The 21892-nt window shown below is 34.3% G+C and overlaps 1 protein-coding gene across 1 annotated transcript; it reads right to left on the bottom strand.

Moving 5' to 3' along the window:
* Window positions 1-14178: 14178 nt before the first annotated feature.
* LOC306867016 (uncharacterized protein) lies at window positions 14179-16695 on the bottom strand (the record flags this gene model as incomplete). The annotated part of the gene is made up of 6 exons (XM_079412480.1): window positions 16617-16695; window positions 16416-16447; window positions 16211-16287; window positions 16043-16110; window positions 14655-14787; window positions 14179-14352 (listed from the first exon to the last, which is right to left on the bottom strand). The coding sequence occupies exons 3-6, from the start codon at window positions 16268-16270 to the stop codon at window positions 14179-14181; spliced, it is 435 nt and encodes a 144-aa protein (XP_079268606.1). The 5' UTR covers window positions 16271-16287; window positions 16416-16447; window positions 16617-16695.
* Window positions 16696-21892: the final 5197 nt, after the last annotated feature.

Here is a 21892-nt window from a genome sequence, read left to right as displayed (position 1 = left end):
AAATGTTTTAGTAGGTCATATCTACCGGACAGAGATACACTACACGCCTTACACTTCCACATCCCTCCCCCACCCCCACCCCAATAGAAAAAAAATCTAAACAAACTGGGCAAATACAGGTTTAGCTGGACCCTAGCATCATAAGCATGTCAACATTGGAATCAGTCAGTAAGACAAATTCACTGTTTTAGGCCAAAAATATTCAGGTCTGGCAAAACTTACAAGTAACTATTGAAATCACAAACTTGATGATGGCCGATGATCCCCTTCACCAGTACTCATGTGGTTGGATGGCAGACAAGTGATGTTCTGAAAGAGATTCGATAAATTTACAACCATTAAAATATTTCGCCATGAGTTATGGAGAACAAAGATAAATGAAAGCAATAGTAAAAACATAATACAGGACAAGATGAGCTGTTAAGAAGGAAACAAAAAACCCAATATTACAAAGACATCTTTACAGCAGTGGACTGCTCTACTTTTTTCAAAAAGAGAGCCCTAAAGTGTGTTCAGTAAACCACTATTTAATTAAAATGATGATTTATGTTGTGCATTTTTCTACTCGCTGTACCAAAAACATATCAAACTGTGACTTTATATATTTACTCAGCTGATTTGTGTACACTGTTACACCCCTAATCTGAGGGACATTATAGTGCAACAGTTGCGGTACAAAGTAGGAAAGAGTGCAAATATATAAATTAGAGATGCATCACTTTGCATCAATTTTAAATCAACGCCATACATAAAATGTATTTATCATAACACAATTTAAATTTGATGTTATTTTCACCAAACCTGGTTTTCCATTAAATTAGGCAGCATATATTAAATCAAAGTCAGACTATTTTCTTTACTTTAGGCAAAATGCTGAGTAGAATAACATCCTTGACCATACTTCTGGTCACTTTTAAAAGCTAAGAAGGGTGTATTATTCCATGGTATTCAAACCAATTATCTAGCCTTTCCAGGGTCAAAATTAAGGAAAATATACATACTCACCTAGTAAAATTAGAATCACTAGAATCAAGTTACAGTAGTCAATTTTGCAAATGTATTGTCATATTGGTTGGTTGACAGAACAATTTTTATAACATAGGTAAACGTAAGCATTTTCACATCAGCACCAGCATGTTTGAGACCCCTTGAGACTATAATTTTCTATATGTTTTTGCGTACTTTTCGACTACCTTTACCAGGGCTCGACTTTTTGACTCGTTTAGATTCGCCTTTGAACGCTTCAGAGTGGCTGGCTACGAGCATTCACAAACATGTCTATAAAACAACCCTTAACGTTCGTGTTCAAAACTGTGCAACTCACCGAGTGGTTAGTGGTGTTCGTTGATGATTAAAAACAAATAGCGTAGCGAAATGCAGTTTCTGTCGTGTTTTATTTGGCATTTTGTAAAATCCCATTGATTTCTGTTGGAGGACTCAGTGCTCGTTGATATTACTGCGCTTCAGACTCAAATATCGAGCGGAAGTTTATACGCAGTTGTGAGGTATCTGAAAAAATAGTTCCACTATAGCAAATAACAATCATACAAATCATACATTGCGCCGATATATTTGTTTTTAATCATCAACGAACACCACTAGCCACTCAGTGAGTTGCACAGTTTTGAAAACGAATGTTAAGGGTTGTTTTAAGGACATGTTTGTGAATGCCGGTAGCCAGCCACTCTGAAGCGGTCAAAGGCGAATCTAAACGAGTCAAATAGTCGAGACAGGATCGTCAACATTTCTGTGTCCACTACTCTAGTTCATCCATAAACCAGAAAAGAGACTCAAAGTGCTAAATACCGGAATTATCCTTTAACTGCGAGCCAACTATCGTCACGTATGTTAGCATGAATGTGCCAGCATGACATTAACGGCCTGAGTAAGTTACAAAACTAACAAACAAGCATGACCAAATATTGCTGAAAATGATGGACAGTCTGCTGATGACTTTATACACATCGTTTTGTAGATGGATGAAAACAGATTTTATCTTACCTTTTCCAAATGAACTCCAGGCACGCCAGGCAAGTTCTTCATGTGATAATCTCGTTATTTTCCGAAGCACGCGGTTTGTCATCTCGCGTGATCTCGCTAATTCATTTTCGGTGCAAGATCAGTCTGACTATATTGAATCACGTTATCTCAACATAACTGAATTTAACAAATGTTAATTTGTTGAATTTCATGCTTATCCTACATTATTTTATCACGTTCACCTTTGAAACATGAAATAATTTTGTTAAAATTACACGTTACGCTTGTTTTAATGTAATAACCAGCTAATTTCCTTTTTTTGAGTGTATTATCTCAATAAACATTATAAATCATTTACAAAGCTTTCTGCATCCCCTAATCTAAAGTGTAAACTACTCATCAGTTGTAAATGTTTTACAAACTTTATGGTTTCCAGTCGTGTGTGCGTAAATATATATATATATATATATATATATATATATATATATATTCACAAACAACCTGTAACCTGGAAGGTTTGTAAAACATTTACTATAATATATTATAATAATTAGTTATAATTATATATATATATATATATATATATATATATATATATATATATAATTATTAGTGATAGTTGCAATTCGTTTAATAAAATATGAAAAAATATATAAAAAATTAAGTTTTATTTCACATTTAAACTATTTCTACACACGCATTTATGTGTGCTGACAGAAATTAAGTGTTCAGATATATGTAGTAGTATTATTATAATTATTATTTTACATTTACCATTTTATAAAATTTTAATAATGTACAAGTGCATCTCAAATTAGAATGTCATGGAAAAGTTCATTTATTTCAGTAATTCAACTCACATTGTGAAACTTGTGTATTAAATAAACTACTTCAGTCTGTGTGCATTGAATTTAAGTCTTTGGTTCTTTAAATTGTGATGATTTAGGCTCACATTTAACAAAAACCCACCAATTCACTATTTCAACAAATTAGAATACTTCATAAGACCAATAAAAAAAACTTTTTAGTGAATTGTTGGCCTTCTGGAAAGTATGTTAATTTACTGTATATGTACTCAATACTTGGTTGGGCCTCCTTTTGCTTTATTTACTGCCTAAATTCAGCGTAGCATGGAGGTGATCAGCCTGTGGCACTGCTCAGGTGTAATGGAAGCCCAGGTTGCTTTGATAGCGGTCTTCAGGTCATCTGCATTGTTGGGTCTGGTGTCTCTCATCTTCCTCTTGACAATAGTTTCTCTGTGGGGTTCAGGTCAGGCGAGTTTGCTGGCCAATCAAACACAGTAACACCATGGTCATTGAACCAGCTTTTGGTACCTTTGGCAGTGTAAGGCTCCACCCATCCGGCCCAAGGAAGGTTTCCGGTGGTGGATGAAGGTTTCCTGCGTGCTCGGTCTTTCCAGTGTGCACAGTTCTTCAATTTTAATTAAACTTTAATCTGACTCCATTTTATCATTTAATCTGACTCCATTTCTTTATGACCTCGTATTTAACTTGAAATACAAATTGATTGCTTGTCCATTTCTAATTTATTATTCTGATATTTGATTATTCTAGTTAACTCTTGACTTTATATTTACTCGTTCATTCGGTTGCTCATGTCTTTAACAAGGATGCAACGTAATCTACTAGAGTCAATAATTACAGAGTAAAACAGAATAAGGTCAAATGTAACAATTTATTATCAGTCAGGTAAATATTGTATGTATTGTGTCAATTCCACAGCAATTCAAAGAGATCAAATCATATCAATACAAAACATCGAATTCTCAAAGATAAATCTATGAGTAAAGAATGCATACCTGACTTTATAGAAATACATAGTGTGAGCATTGAGACATACCACACTACGGGCCCCTGGTTACAGAATCGCCGCGATCCTTTTGCCACGTTCTCCTTAAGTACTTCAGACCAGAATAAACATCCCCCAAACTCGAGACAGGAACTAACAATTTGGATTTTCTTTGATCAAGCCAAGTTGGCACCTTTTGGGACAGAAGGTAATTTGCATGAAAACCACTGTTGGTCCGCCCTCTACAGTATGCAAAATGTCTCTGAACTCTTAGGATTTGTATTACCTTTTAGTTTACTTCTTATAAGAATGAGACCATTGTGCCAGTCGTCCTGAGACAATTCAAATGATACCAAACATGACTGTAAATAACACTTGCATTAATGTAGAATATTACATTCTTCTATTGATCATTCTGAGTGAAGGGAAGGATGGGTGATGGAAAGGAACTGATGCATATGTGAGAGACACATTTTCTTGTATTCTCTCTCAGTGGGGTGTGGAGACAGATGTCTGTATGTTAATGCACTGTGTGTGTGTGTTGTCCATCTCAGGAGTTCAAAGTGTCTGAGGTTCTGTAATCCTTACAGCAGTGTGGGCAGGTGCCAAGTCCTGCTGGAAAATGAAATCAGCATCTTTTAAAAAGCTGGTCAGCAGTTGGTTTTCAAAAAACACAATGGACCAACACCAGCAGATGACATTGCACCCCAAATCCTCACAGACTGTGGAAACTTAACACTGGACTGCATGCAACTTGGGCTATGAGCTTCCCCACCTTTCCTCCAGACTCTAGGACCTTGGTTTCCAAATGAAATACAAAACTTGCTCTCATCTGAAAAGAGGACTTTGGACCACTGGGCACTTCTCCTTAGCCCAGGTAAGACACCTCTGTCTGTGGTTCAGGAGTGGTTTAACAAGAGGAATGACAACTGTAGCCAAATTCCTTGACACGTCTGTGTGGTGGCTCTTGATGCCTTGACCCCAGCCTCAGTCCATTCCTTGTAAAGTTCACCCAAATTCTTGAATCGATTTTGCTTGACAATCCTCATAAGGCTGCGGTTCTCTTGGTTGGTTGTGCATCTTTTTCTTCCACACTTTTCCCTTCCACTCAACTTTGTTAACATGCTTAGATACAGCACTCTGTGAACAGCCAGCTTCTTTGGCAATGAATGTTTGTGGCTTACCCTCCTTGTGAAGAGTGTCAATGATTGTCTTCTGGACAACTGTCAGATCAGCAGTCTTCCCCACGATTGTGTAGCCTAGTGAACCAAACTGAGAGACCATTTTGAAGGCTCAGGAAACCTTTGCAGGTGTTTTGAGTTGATAAGCTGATTGGCATGTCACCATATTCTAATTTGTTGAGATTGTGAATTGGTGGGTTTTTGTTAAATGTGAGCCTAAATCATCACAATTAAAAGAACCAAAGACTTAAACTACTTCAGTCTGTGTGCATTGAATTTATTTAATACACAAGTTTCACAATTTGTTGAATTACTGAAATTAACTTTTCCACGACATTCTAATTTATTGAGATGCACCTGTACAACAATAACACTAGTAATTAATCATACATAATTATTGGTGTAAATATTGATGTAATCTTGTTTAAAAAAACCTATAAAATATTTACAGAAACATGAAAAATAATCATAAATAGTATATATTTTTAGTATATTTCTACACCTAGAAATTAAGTTATTATTATTATTATTATTATTATTATTATTATTATTAGGTGTTTACTATTTTATAATATTTTAATAACACATTTCAACAATAACACTAATTGCATATAATAATGTTACTGTTGTTGTAATAAGTGCTCAATTAGTGTATGGTTGTTGTAAAATTATTATTATAAATTATTGAATTATTATTATTATTATTAAAGTAGAATCAAATATTAATATTTGTTTTTAATTTTCGTATGTGTATTTATATACATAATACAATTAATTAATTTCTAAAATTCTTATTGTAAATGTATACATTTAAATGTTTAAATATATTTATACACAGTAATTAATAAAACATTACAGCATGATAAGTTCAATTAAATTATTATTTCCATTTATTTTTAATATCCGTTGTGTGCTTGCATTTTATTTCATTATCTCTTGAGAGTGTGTATATGAATTCTGACAGCATTCTTCATCTAGCAGGGTTCAGACTGAAGTGCTGCACACATAAGAGCTAACAGTGCATTCTGAAACTCATTGAATATTTTAATTCATTTGCAGACTTTGCGATATAACTTGCATTCCATTATGCTTTACTGATTTTATTTTGAAATATTGTGCAACCCTAAAATAATATTAGCCAAAAAAAATAAAAATTCCACATGAGCTAGCATTCTCCTAGCATTTGTCAATTCTACCTATGCCACGGCCGGCCCTGACACATTATCAGTGTATTTTCTGGAATCTCTGTATCGAAGAGGCTTAACATTATTTTAAATTTGCTGTTAATTTACTCACCCTCAGGTCATCCAAGATATAGCTGCCTGTTTTTTTCTTCAGTAGAACTGTAAAGAAGAGTTTATGCTCAAGTCATTGTCCTAGCTGATTCAAACAATGCAAGTCAACAGCTACAGTCACATTTAGGCTGATGATACCTGGGGCAACTTTTTGATCAATTGTATGGGATCAGATTCCCACCAAAAGTATTGCAGTCACAAATAAAAAAAATAACAAGCGTGAAAACAATTTAAAAACGCAACTAAAAAATATATTGCGCAAAATTTAAAATTGAAAAAGTTTTCAGAATAGCAAACAATGGTCACAGATAAAAAACAATAATAAGCGTAAATAAAAAAATTAATAAAGCATTTTTAAATGAATCAAAAAATGTAAACAAATTTAAAATCATATTGCACAAAATTAAATTATTAAAGCAAAATTATCTGACTTGCGCACAAAAACATGTTTTCCTTGGTTATATTTCTCTGTTTTTTTTTTTTTTTTTTTTTTTTTTTTTTTTTTTTTTTTTTTTTTTTTTTTTTTTTGGCCTGTCAGTAACACAGATAACACATGACAGTACGTATGTGTAGTTATGCTATCATCATTCACAGCCTTTTTTTTTTTTTTTTTATATTATTTATTTTTTATTAATTAATTAAATTTTATATACCCTTTTATTTAACCATACTATGACCGACAAGACCAGGGGACAGAGGAAACAAGAGAGAGAAAAAAAAATAAATAAAAAAAAAAAAAAAATTATAATAATAATAATAATAATAAAAAAAAAATAATAATTATAATTATAATGATAATAATAAAAATAATAATAATAATAAAAAAAAAAAAAAAAAAAAAAAAAAAATTGTGGATAAAGTCAACAGAGAAGGGGGAGAGAGAGAGAGGAAAAAACAAGACAAAAAAAAAAAAAAAAAAACAGACAATTTGCTTCGATACCTGCTGACAAAAAGAGAAAACAACAGAAGACACAACAGAAGACACAACATCAGAGAAACTGCAGCAACAACCAACATCTGTATGAATCACAATAAATTCTAAATGTTAAATGTTATTGAGCAACACGCATAACTAATATTACAAAGTAAGTTTTGAAGCAACAGCAGATCAGAACAATGTGTGTCTGTGAGCACCCGTTTTTACACCAATGTGAATGCTTGAGTGTACACCTGTGTGTGTGAGCGCGCTTGTGTTCATAAGGTTCCTCCATGTAAATGTTTAATAGTGTGTGTGTGGGGAACAACAGCCCCATCCCGCAAGGCATGAAGCAGGCATGGAAGAGACCCAGGCCCCAAACATCCGGAGGCCCCCCAGGTCACGGGGCCCCCAGGGGAACCACCGCAGGGACAACTGCGGCCCCCACCCAGAAAAGGGCAGAGGAGAGCCCGAAGGTGGGACATCCGACAGCCACAGTGTAGACACCCCAGGGTGCCGTGGCGGCAAGCCCGCAGGCTCCGCCGGCAGCCGACCACACCAGGGCAGACCGAGCCCTGGGCCCGGAGATCCAAGGGCCCCCCACCCCCCAACCGGGGCCCAGCAAGGCCAGTAGGGCCAGGCCCCGCCAAGCGACCGCCGAGAGTGGGCCAGCGCTCACCCGAGCATCCTACCCCGGCGCGAGAAACCACCAATGCACCGGCGGCATCCTCCACCGGCAGGGCATGGTGGTGGGGTGGGGGTCGACTGAGATGATGAGTGAGGTGGAGTCTAAGGCCCGACCTGACACATAGACGTAGACGAACAAGCACACATATACACAAGCATACGTTCCCACCCTCAAGCACGCAACGAATATTCTCACCCTCGCCCCACATGTAGACACACAAAAATTGACATGGTACCCACACTCACACTCCCTATATGCACTCTATACTCCTAGATCCAGGCACCACCACCCCCAGAGGGGTAATCAGCGCCCGATCCCGGAGCTGAACCCCCTTCGCTCTGGCGTGGGGACAGGAAGACCACCCCGGTCCCCGCAGCAGCAGATAAGACCACCAGCCCAGACCCCGACCGGGCGGCCAGCTCATCCTCGCAGCCCCCGGCCCCGGACAGAGAACAGAGAACAGGGGTGTGAGATAAAAAAAAAAAGAAAAAAAAAAAGAGACCCCATGCTTCACCTCACCCGCTCAAATGTAGTGTTGGTGTGTGTTGTTCTAAGGTGCTTTAAAACAGGGGTGCTTTAAAACAGGGGAGGGGCACCCTCCACAAGCTTGTGTCAGCTCGTCCCCTCCCTAGAGCCCTCAATGTTATATTGTAATATTATAATGTAATATTTGTAATATAATGTAATAATAATATAATGTAATATTTCTCTGTTTTTTCTGCTCTCAGATATTTTCTGTTCATATTTTTATTTTTTATATGCTTATGTGGTTTTTCCCTTCGCGCTTGTTTCCATGTTCTGTGCATGCTTTTCCATATGTTGCGGTTAAAGTTTCATGTAAATCAGAGCGGGATTAAGCATCATCATTGGTCCACTCGAAACAAGGGCGAAGGGAAAAACAGCTATTTAAATTTTGTGCAATATGATTTTAAATGTTTAAAGTTTAAAATCATACTTCATGCTTAGTTTTTTTTAAATGCGTTATTAATTTGTTGATTCACGCTTATTATTTTTCGATCTGTGACCATTGTTTGCTATTCTGAAAACTTTGCTTTCAATTTTAAATCTTGTGCAATATATTTTTACTTACGTTTTTAAATTTTGTTTTCACATTTGTTATTTTTTTTATCCGTGACTACAATACTTTTGGCGGGAAAATTATCCCATACAATTTTGCCAGACAACTTTTTTGAGCAATGTTGCTTGGACACTTTTCTATTAAGAATGGGTAGAGAGTTCTATCTGGATAATTTAGATCGGTCGTGGGCCATGTGTCTCACCTGGTTGCTCATCGACGGCAACATTGCTCAAAAAGTTGCCCCATGTATCATTAGCCCGAGATTTAAAAAAAAAAAAAAAAAACATACAGGCAAATCAAAATTAATACTAGTGTATCCTGTTGATACATTGAGGTCTTACGAAGCAAAACGATTGGTCTGTGCAAGAAATAACATTATTACCTTTAATCCTCAGCAAACGGTCCTGAGCACGTTCAACACAGTCTGGAGCATGAGCTTCCTGTTCTAACATTTAATGTGCACAAATATTTAAATTAATTATGCATTTACAATGCACTTATTGTGTAGATACAAATATTTATAGTGTACTTCTATTTAAAAAAAAAAAAAAAATGCCTTAAACCTACCTGTACCACTAAACCAGTCCTTTACCCCCAAACATATCCCACCTCAATAGTAGCATTGACGCATTGTACCTAACAATTAACAGTTAATTAATGCTAAATTCTTTCATACAAATGCAATGGCTGATGACCACCTCTATGAAATTAAGGTTATGTATTTTTATATGTTAATAGGGCTGCCCTTGGCTGAAGATTTTTTTTTGGTCGACTAGTAGTCTTTTATTTTAAACATTAGTCGACGAATCACACATTTATTAATAAACCATTTAAATCATCATAATGAGCCTTTAATTGCCTAAATAGCCTAATAAGCACTCAAACGCATACATGAAGTAGGCTGTGTTAACATTTTAATAATCTATTGATAAACTAGTGCTTTCTTTGTTTTTGGCTTAAGAGATAAAGTCAGCAACACTGACGCCTGTTTCACACACACTCCGTTTGCAGTGTGTATGAGGTGTGTATTTTTTCCACACTCATGTTAATGGATTAATGTTCACACTGCACACGGTTGCAGTCTCTCAGTGTGTTCCAGGAGCAGGGCGTCTGCAGCAGTGCAGAGATTGAGGCTATTTTTGCTGACCTGTACGCGCTGAATTAAAGTGACACTGCATTGTTTGCAGTAAAAATTAACATGGGTTGACACGGAAATGTAATAATTTCACAATAAATAGATATAATTAAAGCTGCAGTCCGTAAGTTTTGCCTCTTTGTCGCCATCTCTGTTTGAAAACCTGGAATTGCAGTTACTCGCGGAATTATCTTCATTGCTGGTCTGTACTCTGGCACAGCTCCAGTGCAGATGAATCTAATATTTTGAGGTGAATGTGTTGCTGTCAGTCACCGCACCGGTGTGGATGTTTACTGTACTTCGCAATGACAGATTCTAGCCTACGTCTTGGAATATAAGACCCAAATAAGAATTTTCACCAGATATTGTCATCTGAACAAGTAACAAGTCTGCCATGTTTGTTCTGAAAAAAACACTACCATAAATCACACTACCAATGGTGATTAAATCTAAAGATCGGTTAATTAGCTCATATCACATCTGACCAAGCAAAGTATTATTATTGTTCTACTTTATTCTCAAATTATTAATGTTAACAACATCAGCATTGCGTGACTATGAGTATAGTGTATATTAACGTGTAGATTTTAGTGTTGTCACGATACTGGAATTTCTAACTTCGATACGATACCTTGAAAAATATCGATATTCGATACCATTTTCGATACCATGGAGAAAAAAACTGCCACAATATTAAGGGGGTAATTTTTTTAATTTAAAGATAAATGTAACAAGTCGAGAACATGTGGTATATTTTACATGAACAAAAAATGTCTTGAGGTACTGCATTTGTTGATTTATTAATCTTTTATTAATCTTAGTTAAATGTTCATTTAAACTAACATTTACTAATAAATGTACTAATTAAAATCCAAAGTTCTATTTGTTGATATTTTTTCATTGGACCAGAGCTAACATGATCCGTTGTATTTTTATTACGTACTGTTATCAAAGACTAAAATATACTGTAACAAATGCATTGCTCATCGTTCATAAATGCTGGTTAATACATTAACGTTATTTGACGAACAGATTTAAATGCAAACATGCATGCATCACACGCGAAAACAATGCTCAGTGGAGCGATATGAAGACAAATTGCAGAATTTAAGTAATTTTTTGAATAAAGTTAAATAACTGTGGTCAAATGTAAATTAACTGGTGCTTAAAGTATTTACTTGTCTAAGATTCCTCAGTCAGATTATATTAACTTTAAGAATTACAATGAAAAAAGAAGACAACACTCATATCAGCAACAATACTAGGCCATCTTGGTTAATGTTTCAGTAATGTTAAAATGAGAACAGTTACCAACCTCTCGAAATTCTGAATATCGATTCGGGTGTCTGTCTTTCAGGTTAGCGCTGCTCTGTAGCAACTCATTTGCTTCATAACCAAAATATTTCCAGATATAGGGCCCTATGAAATCCGTTATATTTTTTCCCAAATTCAGTTTTATTTTTTTCTACATTCAGTTTTTTCCATTTTAATTTTTCTGGATTCCATTTTTTTCCGTTTGAATTTTTCTGGACTCTTTTTTTTGTTTGTTTTTAATGGTCAAATTAAATGCTATTAATCAAAAAGCATGTCTAATTCATTAAAATCATGAAAATTATACAATTTAACATTTTGACACGTTTTGACACGTAATAAAATTTTTTTTATTTTTTTCTCACCTTATGTTTTATTGTTACCAAATTCTGTGTTTTAGCATGTCTATTATTTGAATGCATACAAACAATTTGTATTTATTCTTACAGTAGCCTTATGAAATGTGTTTTCCCCCTCAGAAATTCTGTGTTGTGTATTTAAATTTATTGGATATCAGATGAAGGCATAAAACAATTTTAATTAATTTATATTTGAATTAATGAAAATTAAACATTTACATTTTTGGCAAATGAAGGGGATTTACTATTAAAATTAAAATATTTTGTGATTATTTCTTTAAAAAAATGAACAGTAGTAGTAAGTAGTAGTATTATGTACATTCTACTAAATAATAGTAATATAGCCTATTTCTGGCACACGTCTTTAATAGGCTGTTAAACTGAACTTTTATTTTGACGGGTTGCCGTGAATACTTCTAACGTTCTGTCTTCTAAAGTTCAAATTAAATGTTAAAATGCTGGTAAAGTGCCTTTCAGATCAGTTCTGGAGATATTGTTGATGTATTTATGTCCTCATTGAGACGGCAGACGCTGAAATCACCGCGAGCGCCACATTAGTAAACACAACCGCACGTGCAGCACATTCACACAGAGACGCGCAGAACATGCAGGATTCATATTTAAATCCACTTTTGCAGCTTAATATTTACAGATACTAGTCCATATCGCGATTTGATTTAAGTGTAATGACCTACTTTTGATTAATTCATCCAAACTTTGACAAATTCCGTGACATTCCGCGTTAAACTGTAAATTCCGTGTTTATGACTGGATTCCGTGGCGTTCTCTGCATCGCGGAGATCATAGATCCCTACAGATAGCGCTCCTGCTGTGTTCTTTAACAACCAGAGCAGTCATCTTTCTATTCACTTCACTTTTGCTATTTAACCAGAGCGAAGGAGACGAGTGCGGTCACGTGTGGTGCTTGTCCACGCGCCTTTGGAGAGAAGTGAAAGTGACAGCTCGGCTAGTATCGGTGTATCCATACTTCGGGAAATTAATATTGGTACCGTTCAGATATTTCAGTATCGATATTTATCGAAATATCCATATTTTTGACAACACTAGTAGATTTCAATTTCGGTACAGTCTAATCTAATTGTCATGCCATTCGAATTTCATATTAAGAAATTATTTTAACTCAAAAAGCAAATTATACTCAACTGGTTCTATTTAAAATAGAAATCCTGTGTAATCCCAGGCTATCTGTAATCAGAAGCACATTTAAAACTGGAATATAATATAATATTTCATTCACAGGTGTTTCATAAACACATAATCCTTTCTGGATTACAATCCGCCATCAAAATGCTACATTTAATTATTCGAGCTGCTGTGAGAAAAGGCTATAAACGATCCTCCACCTGCAGGATCCTCATGTGAGATAGTCTACTAGCCGGGAAAACTTCTTTATATTTACAGACGTGACGTAATGATGCAGTGCCATTCTTGAATCTCCCGTGAAAACCTACCCGTACCACTCAAATTAGAAAACATTATTATAAGATAACCATTGTGAATCGGGCTAGAGTAAGGTGATAGTTTTGAACACTGTCTGGTTATGTACTTGCTCATATTGATTTCAGATCATTTTTAACCAAAAAGGTTATGGAGTGCAGCTTTAATGTCTACTGTGTTTCACAGTCAACACGTGGCTTTTAGACTAGGCTTAAAACAAGGAAAAGTTCACTTTTAGATAAACAAGGCAACATAATAGATGTGCTTGTGAAGGTAGAAAAATAAAGTTCTTTAAGACCCGCGGGTGTGACGGAGAGTGAAACCCCATATATTGTATGTTTTCGGCTCGTTATCTCAGCCGTTTTTCTCTTTTGGCTGATAATTGTCGGCAGCCGAAAATTTGGTGCATCCCTAGTATATTTATGACGAAATTATGAATGTGAGTTCTGCTCGTGGACCGCTCATACTCACCGGAAAGGAAAGTCCGCACAAATAACGCACACTGTAAAACTTTTCGTTGTAAATTTACAGTATAATACTGGCAGCTGGGTTGCCAGCCACATACTGTATTTTTACAGTACTACTACTGTACACAACATTTACAGTTCTGTACTGTATTTACGAAATACAGTATTATACTGTTATATAACTTTTTTTTACAGTATTACACTGTGCTCTTTACAGGGAATACTGTAAATCCTGCTTTTATTTCAGTACTCTTGGATTTACAAAATTAAAAATATACTTTTTCATAACAGTATTCACAAAAAAATAGAGAAAATAATATTTTCCGAGTTTTAAAACATTTTATTTATTTTGAAGAAAAGACCAGGCAATTGCCTTATATGAATTTACTGGCTGAAATGCCAGCTGTAGTTTTTTTTTTTCCTTTTTCTTTTAAATATAAAACATGTAAAATGCAATTAACAATTAGCAAGTAATTCAAAATACAGTAATCTTATTTACTTTTAAAGAATGGAAAGGTTTTTCAGAAATATATTTTTTAAAAGTCTTTCAGAAGAGAGGAAACCTGTGGGTTTACAGTACTGTTCTTTTTTTACACAACATGTCCAGTCTTCTTGTAAGTCACTTTTCCTTTCTTGGTTTTTGATGCACATGCAGGGCTGATGTCGAGAAAGCATCTAAAAGACAGAAAAGAAAAAAAGTGAACATTATGTATATGTCTAATATATATATCTAATACACACATACACACACAGCATCTCACAGAAGTGAGTTCTGTGAGACAGCACAGAGAATTGCAACACTTACGATGTGATTACATGACTACATGATAATGTTAAATATGCAATATGTCATTCAGCTCTTTAATCAACTGTATAAAATATTTGTTAAAATATACTTAAGTACTTTACAAATACTGTCAAAACAAGTTAGTGACAATTCACTCTATCATATATATATCAATGGCAAATATGCTAACCTCAGTCGCAAGGGTGCATGCCACCTCTTCCTGATACTGGAGGTTGAAATCATACAATAATACAAACAGCACTGCAAGGCCAGAGACAAAGTTGGGCTGCTCAACATTTACCGCTGGTTGCTTAGAGATTGACCTGAAAATAAAAAAAGAAAGAAAATACTTCAAATAAACTATTGTGGGTTCCATTGCAGTTCTGTTTAGTTGTCTATACATAGTTCAACTCAACATAACTATTAAACTAAATCTGAAATATGTGCAGGGAAATCCCATTTACAGGGTTCACAACTATAGCTGTGAACTGCATAATAATAGTATCTCATGAATGCACAGTCGAGCACAAAAGACCAATGTCAGTGTCAGGATTTTCATTAAACAATATTGCATTCCCTCAGAACACTTGGAATACATGACATGTTGCATGTGAACATTCTGTGATACTATTGTATCTTGATGCTGGTCACTATCACTGCCATTATATGGACAAGCGTGAGCAGGCTTTTTATTTTTTATTTTGTATTATTCTCCTTTAGTGGTCCAAAAAACAAAGAAGGTCATAGGGCATTAGAACAACACCAGGGTGCATGGAAGCATATGGGTAGCAAAATTCAATTGAAATGCAATACGTAAAATGGTGATATATTTCAATTTACATTTTCTTATACATGTGCAATATTTAGTGCACATATGTATTTTATTGTATATCACATAAATTTTATTTAAATTATAAAATTTACATTTGCCATTTCCTACACTAGTTTTAATACACAAATTAAAAACATATTTTAATGCTTTATAAGTTGCAAAATGGAAATTAAAATGTATTACCCAAATTGATTAGATGTTTAACATGTCCAAGCATAAACTGTTTTTACATCATAATACCACATGATAATTGTAATTTCAGAATGCATTCTGATCCAAAGGTGCAGTAAAAAGGTAGAAAAATTGTAATTTAAAATATCTTTTATTTTTCTTAAATGCATTGACACTTATATATAAGACGTTTCAATTGCATTTTCATTTAATACCCCATGATGAATATAAAGTCAATGTGGATTTGAAAATGCATTCGAAATGTATTTGAAAATGCAACACACCCCCGACCTGTCAATCTTTAGGCTACATCAAGGCAGGGCTTGGCAACAGGATGCACAATTGTAGAAAATATATGTAAATTATATAACTGAATTTCCATTTTCATTTTGCACTAAACTTTGCACATATTTAGGGTAAAATGTCAATTAAAATACAGAAATGCATTGCCATTTTGCATATTACTAACTGAATTTGAAATTATTTCAAACTGAATTTTGCTACCCATATGCTTCCATAGCGTTAATGATGACTTAATGTTCATTTTAGGTACTAAACCTTTACTGTTTACTTACCAAGAATTATAGGTTGTGTTCTCTGGCAAATGTAGACACTGCTGGACATCAGATTGAGTGGTGAATACCTGAAACAATTTTTAAGAAGACAGCACAACCATCACTAACAGAACCAAGACATAACAAATCACATTTATTTGCAACATGCTTTAAGTAATCTCTACTTACATCTGCTTGAAGGGTAAGGCCATCTAATTTCTGCAAGTGTGGGAGCAGCTGTAGGACCATGGAAGCAATCAGGAATACTACTTTTGAAATAAGCATTAGGAACATGACTATGGATTTTCATGTGCTGGCAAAATTATAACACATTAAAAAGCACGATCATAGAACTGACATTTTTTAACATGGACTACAAATGGGAAGCACTTACATTAGCACCGGATCTTCATCAGATTGTTCAGCCTGAAAAATAATAATAATAAAAAAATAATAATCAGAAGCAGGTCATGTGAATGTGTGTCTTATTTGCTATTTAAGTTGTTTTTGATTGTTGGATTAAAGGAAGGTGTGCATAAACATCTTAAAAGGGATAGTTCACTTTGAAATTAAAATTTGGTATCTATCAGCTTACCCCAAGGGCATCCAAGATGTAGGTGTCTTTTTTTCTTCAGTAGATCCAATTTTGATATGTTTAGGTCAAATCGTTCTAGCTTGTCAGTCATATAATGGCAGGTAAGTTATAGGTCACTGTCTCTATAAGAGGGAAAAAGAACATGCACAGAGAAATCCAAATTAAACAATTCCCCATCGTAACTACACATTGATGGCCTAAGACACGAAACGAGCGGTTTGTGTGAGAAAATGAACAGTATTTATACAGTTTTTTACCTCTTGTACACAACCATGTCCAAGTGATCTGAGTGCGCGCACGCATCCGGTGTGTGACGTGTGTGTGCGCGCTCTGGCTTAGTCCGCAAAAATAACTTTATTGCACAAATAATTAGAAAGTTATTGAACGCGGAAATATGTGAATGTTGTGAATGTGCGAATATAAAACCAATTTTACCCAAGTGAATTGCTAACTCGGGATTTAAGTTAAGTTTAACGTTCCCAAAATCAAACCATGCGTGGAAACAATGTAGAAATGTGAATGAAAAAAAGACAAGCTTACCGTATCGATACTTAGTCGAACATTAATCCATCTTCTCATGCTCCAGTCGATTAGCATCATCTCAGGCACAGGTTAGATGATTCAGATGACAAATTATCTCCGCGTCTGCTCAGGCAGCGTCGTCCATTGTTTGCTGCGTCACAGGCACTAACGCTTGAAACGCGAAACGAAGCTCACAAAGCTTATCTACGCACAGATTCACAAACCACTGGCTTATCTTAATAACGCGAATAATTATTTTGTTCAATTAATTCCCGCTGACGAATCTAGTTTGCCTGTAATACACTGTTCACATTTCTTCTTCTTTGGAGATCACATCACATTTGAATTGAGCGCGAAATAAATATATCCCACAATGCAATGTGTTTACAGTATGGTACTGTATTACAAATTTAGCGGCTGAAAACAGAAAATTTCTGTATATTTACAGACATTCTGTAAAATATACAGAATGCTACTGTTTTATAAAAATACAGTATAATACTGTTAGAAAATGCCTGTAAATTTACAGTAAAGTTTTACAGTGCACCGACAGGATATTTCTTTGTAGTATATTTGTTTCTGTCTGCAACAGCACTACTGTGTTGAAACAAGCTCTGCTCACATGCTCTGATAATAATAGCTTTGTAGGATTATACATTATTTGTTTAACGTGAACAATACATTACAGTATTTATTAATGTTTCCTAATATACTTACACACTCTACCAGTCACAAGTTTTTGAACAGTAAGATTTATGTTTTTTAAAGAAGCCTCTTCTGCTCACCAAGCCTGCATTTATTTGATCCAAAGTACAGCAAAAGCAATAGTGTGAAATATATTTACTATTTTAAATAACTGCTTTGTTTAAATCTGTTAATGTATTTGTATTTGAATATACTTTAAAATGTAATTTATTCCTGTGATTTCAAGCTGAATTTTTAGCATCATTACTTCATGATCCTTCAGAAATATTCTATTGTAATATTCTGATTTGCTGCTCAAAAACATTTATTATTATTATGTTGAAAAGAGCGGAGTAGAATTGTTTTACTAAAATAGAAATAAATAGAAAGTTCAGAAGAACAGCATGTATGTGAAATGTAACATTAGAAATGTCTTTATCATCTTGCTAAATAAAAGTATTAATTTCTGAAAAAAAAACAATTATACTGACTCTAAGCTTTCGAATGGTATAGTGTATAATGTTACAATAGATTTTATTTCACATAACGCTGATCTTTGGATCTTTCTGTTCATCAAAGAATCCTGAAAAAAATGTACTCCACTGTTTTCAACATTGATAATAATCAGAAATGTTTGTTGAGCAGTAAATCAGTATATTAGAATGATTTCTGAAGGACACTGAAGGCTGGAGTAATGATGCTGGAAATACAGCTGCAGATCACAGAAATAAATTACACTTTAACACATATTCACACAGAAAACAGCTGTTATTTTAAATAGTAAAAAAAATAAATATATTGTAATACTATTACACTGCAAAATAAGTTACTGAAAGTTGTATAGTACAAGTGTAAAATTGCAATACTAATAAACTATTTATGTCTTAATTTTTACCATAAAGCTTTTATTTTAAAAGTTTTTAGATGAAGCTCAGCGCTGCTTTTTCCTTATAAGCAGCCAACTCATAATCCTATGATTCTCTGTGTGACTTTTATTGTAATTACATGTATTCAGTAAAGTGGTATAATGCAAATTGTAATAATTAATGGCAGAACAGTTCACAGTATTTTGCTTTCTTGTTTTTAGTGACTGGAAGTGTTGAAGATCGTGAGACCACTGACAGGAAGAGAAGAAAGCTGTGGTCAAAAGCAGAAGTTGCTGCTGTGATGAAACATTTCAAATTCCATATCGCCAAAGGACATTTAGCCACTAAATCAGAGTGTCTTCAGTGCAAAAAAGCTGAAGAGCCTGTGCTGAAAAACCGGTCAGTCCAAAACATCAGGGATTTTGTGAGAAATAGAGGTGTTACACTCAAAAGGAGGAGTCAGTGGTTAGAGGGTGCAAACAGCACTATGCACTAACTTTCAGACTAAGCTGTAAGTTTTCATAGCTGGACAAACATTTTTCTAGCTGCGTTCTTCGTTCTCAAAGATTGTTGCACTGTATAATGACGATTTTACAACTCTTGTTGTAAATATTTGTGTAAAACTGTTTTTACTGGTTTTAAATGCTACAATTTGATGTTTGTTCCTTGCTGCTGTTGTAGCTTACATACACTAGCAGTCAAGTGTTTGAACAGTAAGAATTTTAATGTTTTTTAAATAATTCTCTTCTGCTCACCAAGCCGGGATTTTTTTGATCCAAAATACTGCAAAAACAGTAATATTGTGAAATATTTTTACTATTTAAAATAACTGTTTTCTATGTGAATATATGTTGAAATGTAATTTATTTCTGTGATGCGCAGCTGTATTTTCAGCATCATTAATCCAGTCTTCAGTGTCACATGATCTTCAGAAATCATTCTAATATACTGATTTACTGCTCAACAAACATTTCTGATTAATGATAATATTAATATAATCATCATCATCAATATTTAAAACAGTTGATGTTTTTTCAGGTTTCTTTGATAAATAGACAGTTCAGAAGAACAGCATTTATCTGAAATAGAAATATTTTGTAATATTAGACACTATACCATTCGAAAGCTTGGAGTCAGTATAATGTTCTCTTTTTTTTGGAAAATAAGTTATAGCAATTTATACTTTTATTTAGCCAGGAGGATTTAAATTGACCACAAGTGATGATAAATACATTTATAATGTTTCAAATGATTTCTGAAGGATCATGTGACATGAAGTAATGATGCTGAAAATACAGCATTTTTAAAATATTCAAATAGAACAGTTATTTTAAATCGTAAAAATATTTCACAATATTACTGCATTTGCTGTATTTTGGATCAAATAAATGCAGGCTTGGTGAACAGAAGAGACTTCTGTAAAAAACATTAAAGATCTTACTGTTCAAACACTTTTGACTGGTAGTGTACACTTCTTCATTGAATTAGTTTTGAATGAAATGTTCCATTTTCTGTATTTGACAAAGCTGCTTAATTTTAAGTCATGAAATTGAGAAAGAAAAAAAACAACAGGTTTTTATTTTAGTTTTTTTAAGTATGAAGATGTGAAGTATCTGCATTGTTTGCAATATTACCCAAATGTATGATCACATGGACTGTTTTAAAACTGTTGTAGTCAATCCAGAATGGATGTTGCCATCACTCAGCTGCCTCTTTAATCATGAGGAATTGTTACGGCTGTTATCAATGATTGAGTCTGTTTCATTAAAATCTGTCTTTAGCAGGATTCATTGTGAATGTGTTGTTTTATACTGCACTCGAGTTTAACTAAAGGAGATACACAGTATTTCTATAGGCATTCAGTAGGCAGTCCTTAAGGCCCTTTTACACTGAGTGCGATTAAGCGGCACAAATATGATGAGATGACACTCTTGAAATAAAAGAATAGGTCCCAATGGAGCGATTCACACTGTGAGATAATTCGGAGTATGACAAAGCAACATTTGTTTATTTTTCAACCTTTTATTCCCAGATGTTTACTTAAACTGAATATAATTTATATTAATTTTGCATTGAAATATGCAATCTGAAGCACTTAAAACAATTTTCAGAGCAGAGAGCATGTTATGACTCAGGGATCTAGAACTTTCAATCTTATGATGTGATCATAACTCACGCCCATCTGAACGATGACGTCCCATACACATCTTCATTCTGAGTTCCATTCATAAACAACTGAGAGAAACATTTCTATAGATGTACTGCTAAGCAGGTGTAGAATTTAGTCCATTATAAAACTACATATAATGCATTTTGTCCATTACAAAATCCACTTTAGATCAGAATCATGAGTTATTACAAGCACTTTAAAATGGGTTTTGAGAAAAAACAGTAATAATAATGTGTGTGTGGGTGTATGTATAGTTTATTATGATTTCACAGTCCTAGTAAACCCTTATGTCTTTATAGTGCAGGGTGTTGTCATGTTTGTGTGTATTGTTATATTCTAATGAGCTGTGATGTCATCGTGACATCACACTGTCCTTGCAATCCGTTGTGTCCTCATAATGCAGCTTTCTGTCTTCTAGGACATATGTCCTTGTAATTCAGCAAAAAGTCAGGATGTTGTGTATCTTGTTTTATAAGTGATAAATACAAAATAAATTTTGAGTTTTGATGCCCTGATTTTTTAAAGCATTTCAATTTTTATTTGAAAGCTCTACTATAAAAGGAAAGCATAGTCCCTATAAACCACTTTTTTTTCTGGTTTGAAGAAACTGTCCTTATAATGCAGGCTTACCTGTATGTCTGTGTGTGTGTGTGTGTGTGTGTGTGTTTAGGATTCTGGGAACAAAAATAAAACTACCTGTTAAAACCTTTATAAGAATGTTAGGGGATAATGTTCTAATAATGTTGTGACTAAACATTTACAGAAGGTAATCACGTAACTTTTTTTTGAGTGTTTTTAGAGAATGTCATCCTACCTTTTAGAAGAATGTTCTAAGAACAAAAATAGAACTACCCACTAAAAACGTCATAAGAATGTTAGGGAATACTGTTTTAACAATGTTGTCACTAAACAATTTTAGAATGTTTTTAGAGAATGTTATCCTATCATTTGAGAGAACATTCTGGGAACAAAAATAAAACTACCTGCTAAAAACATTATAAGAATGTTAGGGAATAATGTTCTAATAATATTAT

The sequence above is a fragment of the Barbus barbus genome (assembly GCF_936440315.1).
Source record: "Barbus barbus genome assembly, chromosome: 48".
Lineage (NCBI taxonomy): Eukaryota > Metazoa > Chordata > Actinopteri > Cypriniformes > Cyprinidae > Barbus > Barbus barbus.
Note: the sequence above shows the minus strand (reverse complement) of the source record. Positions and strands in the feature narration are given on the sequence as shown.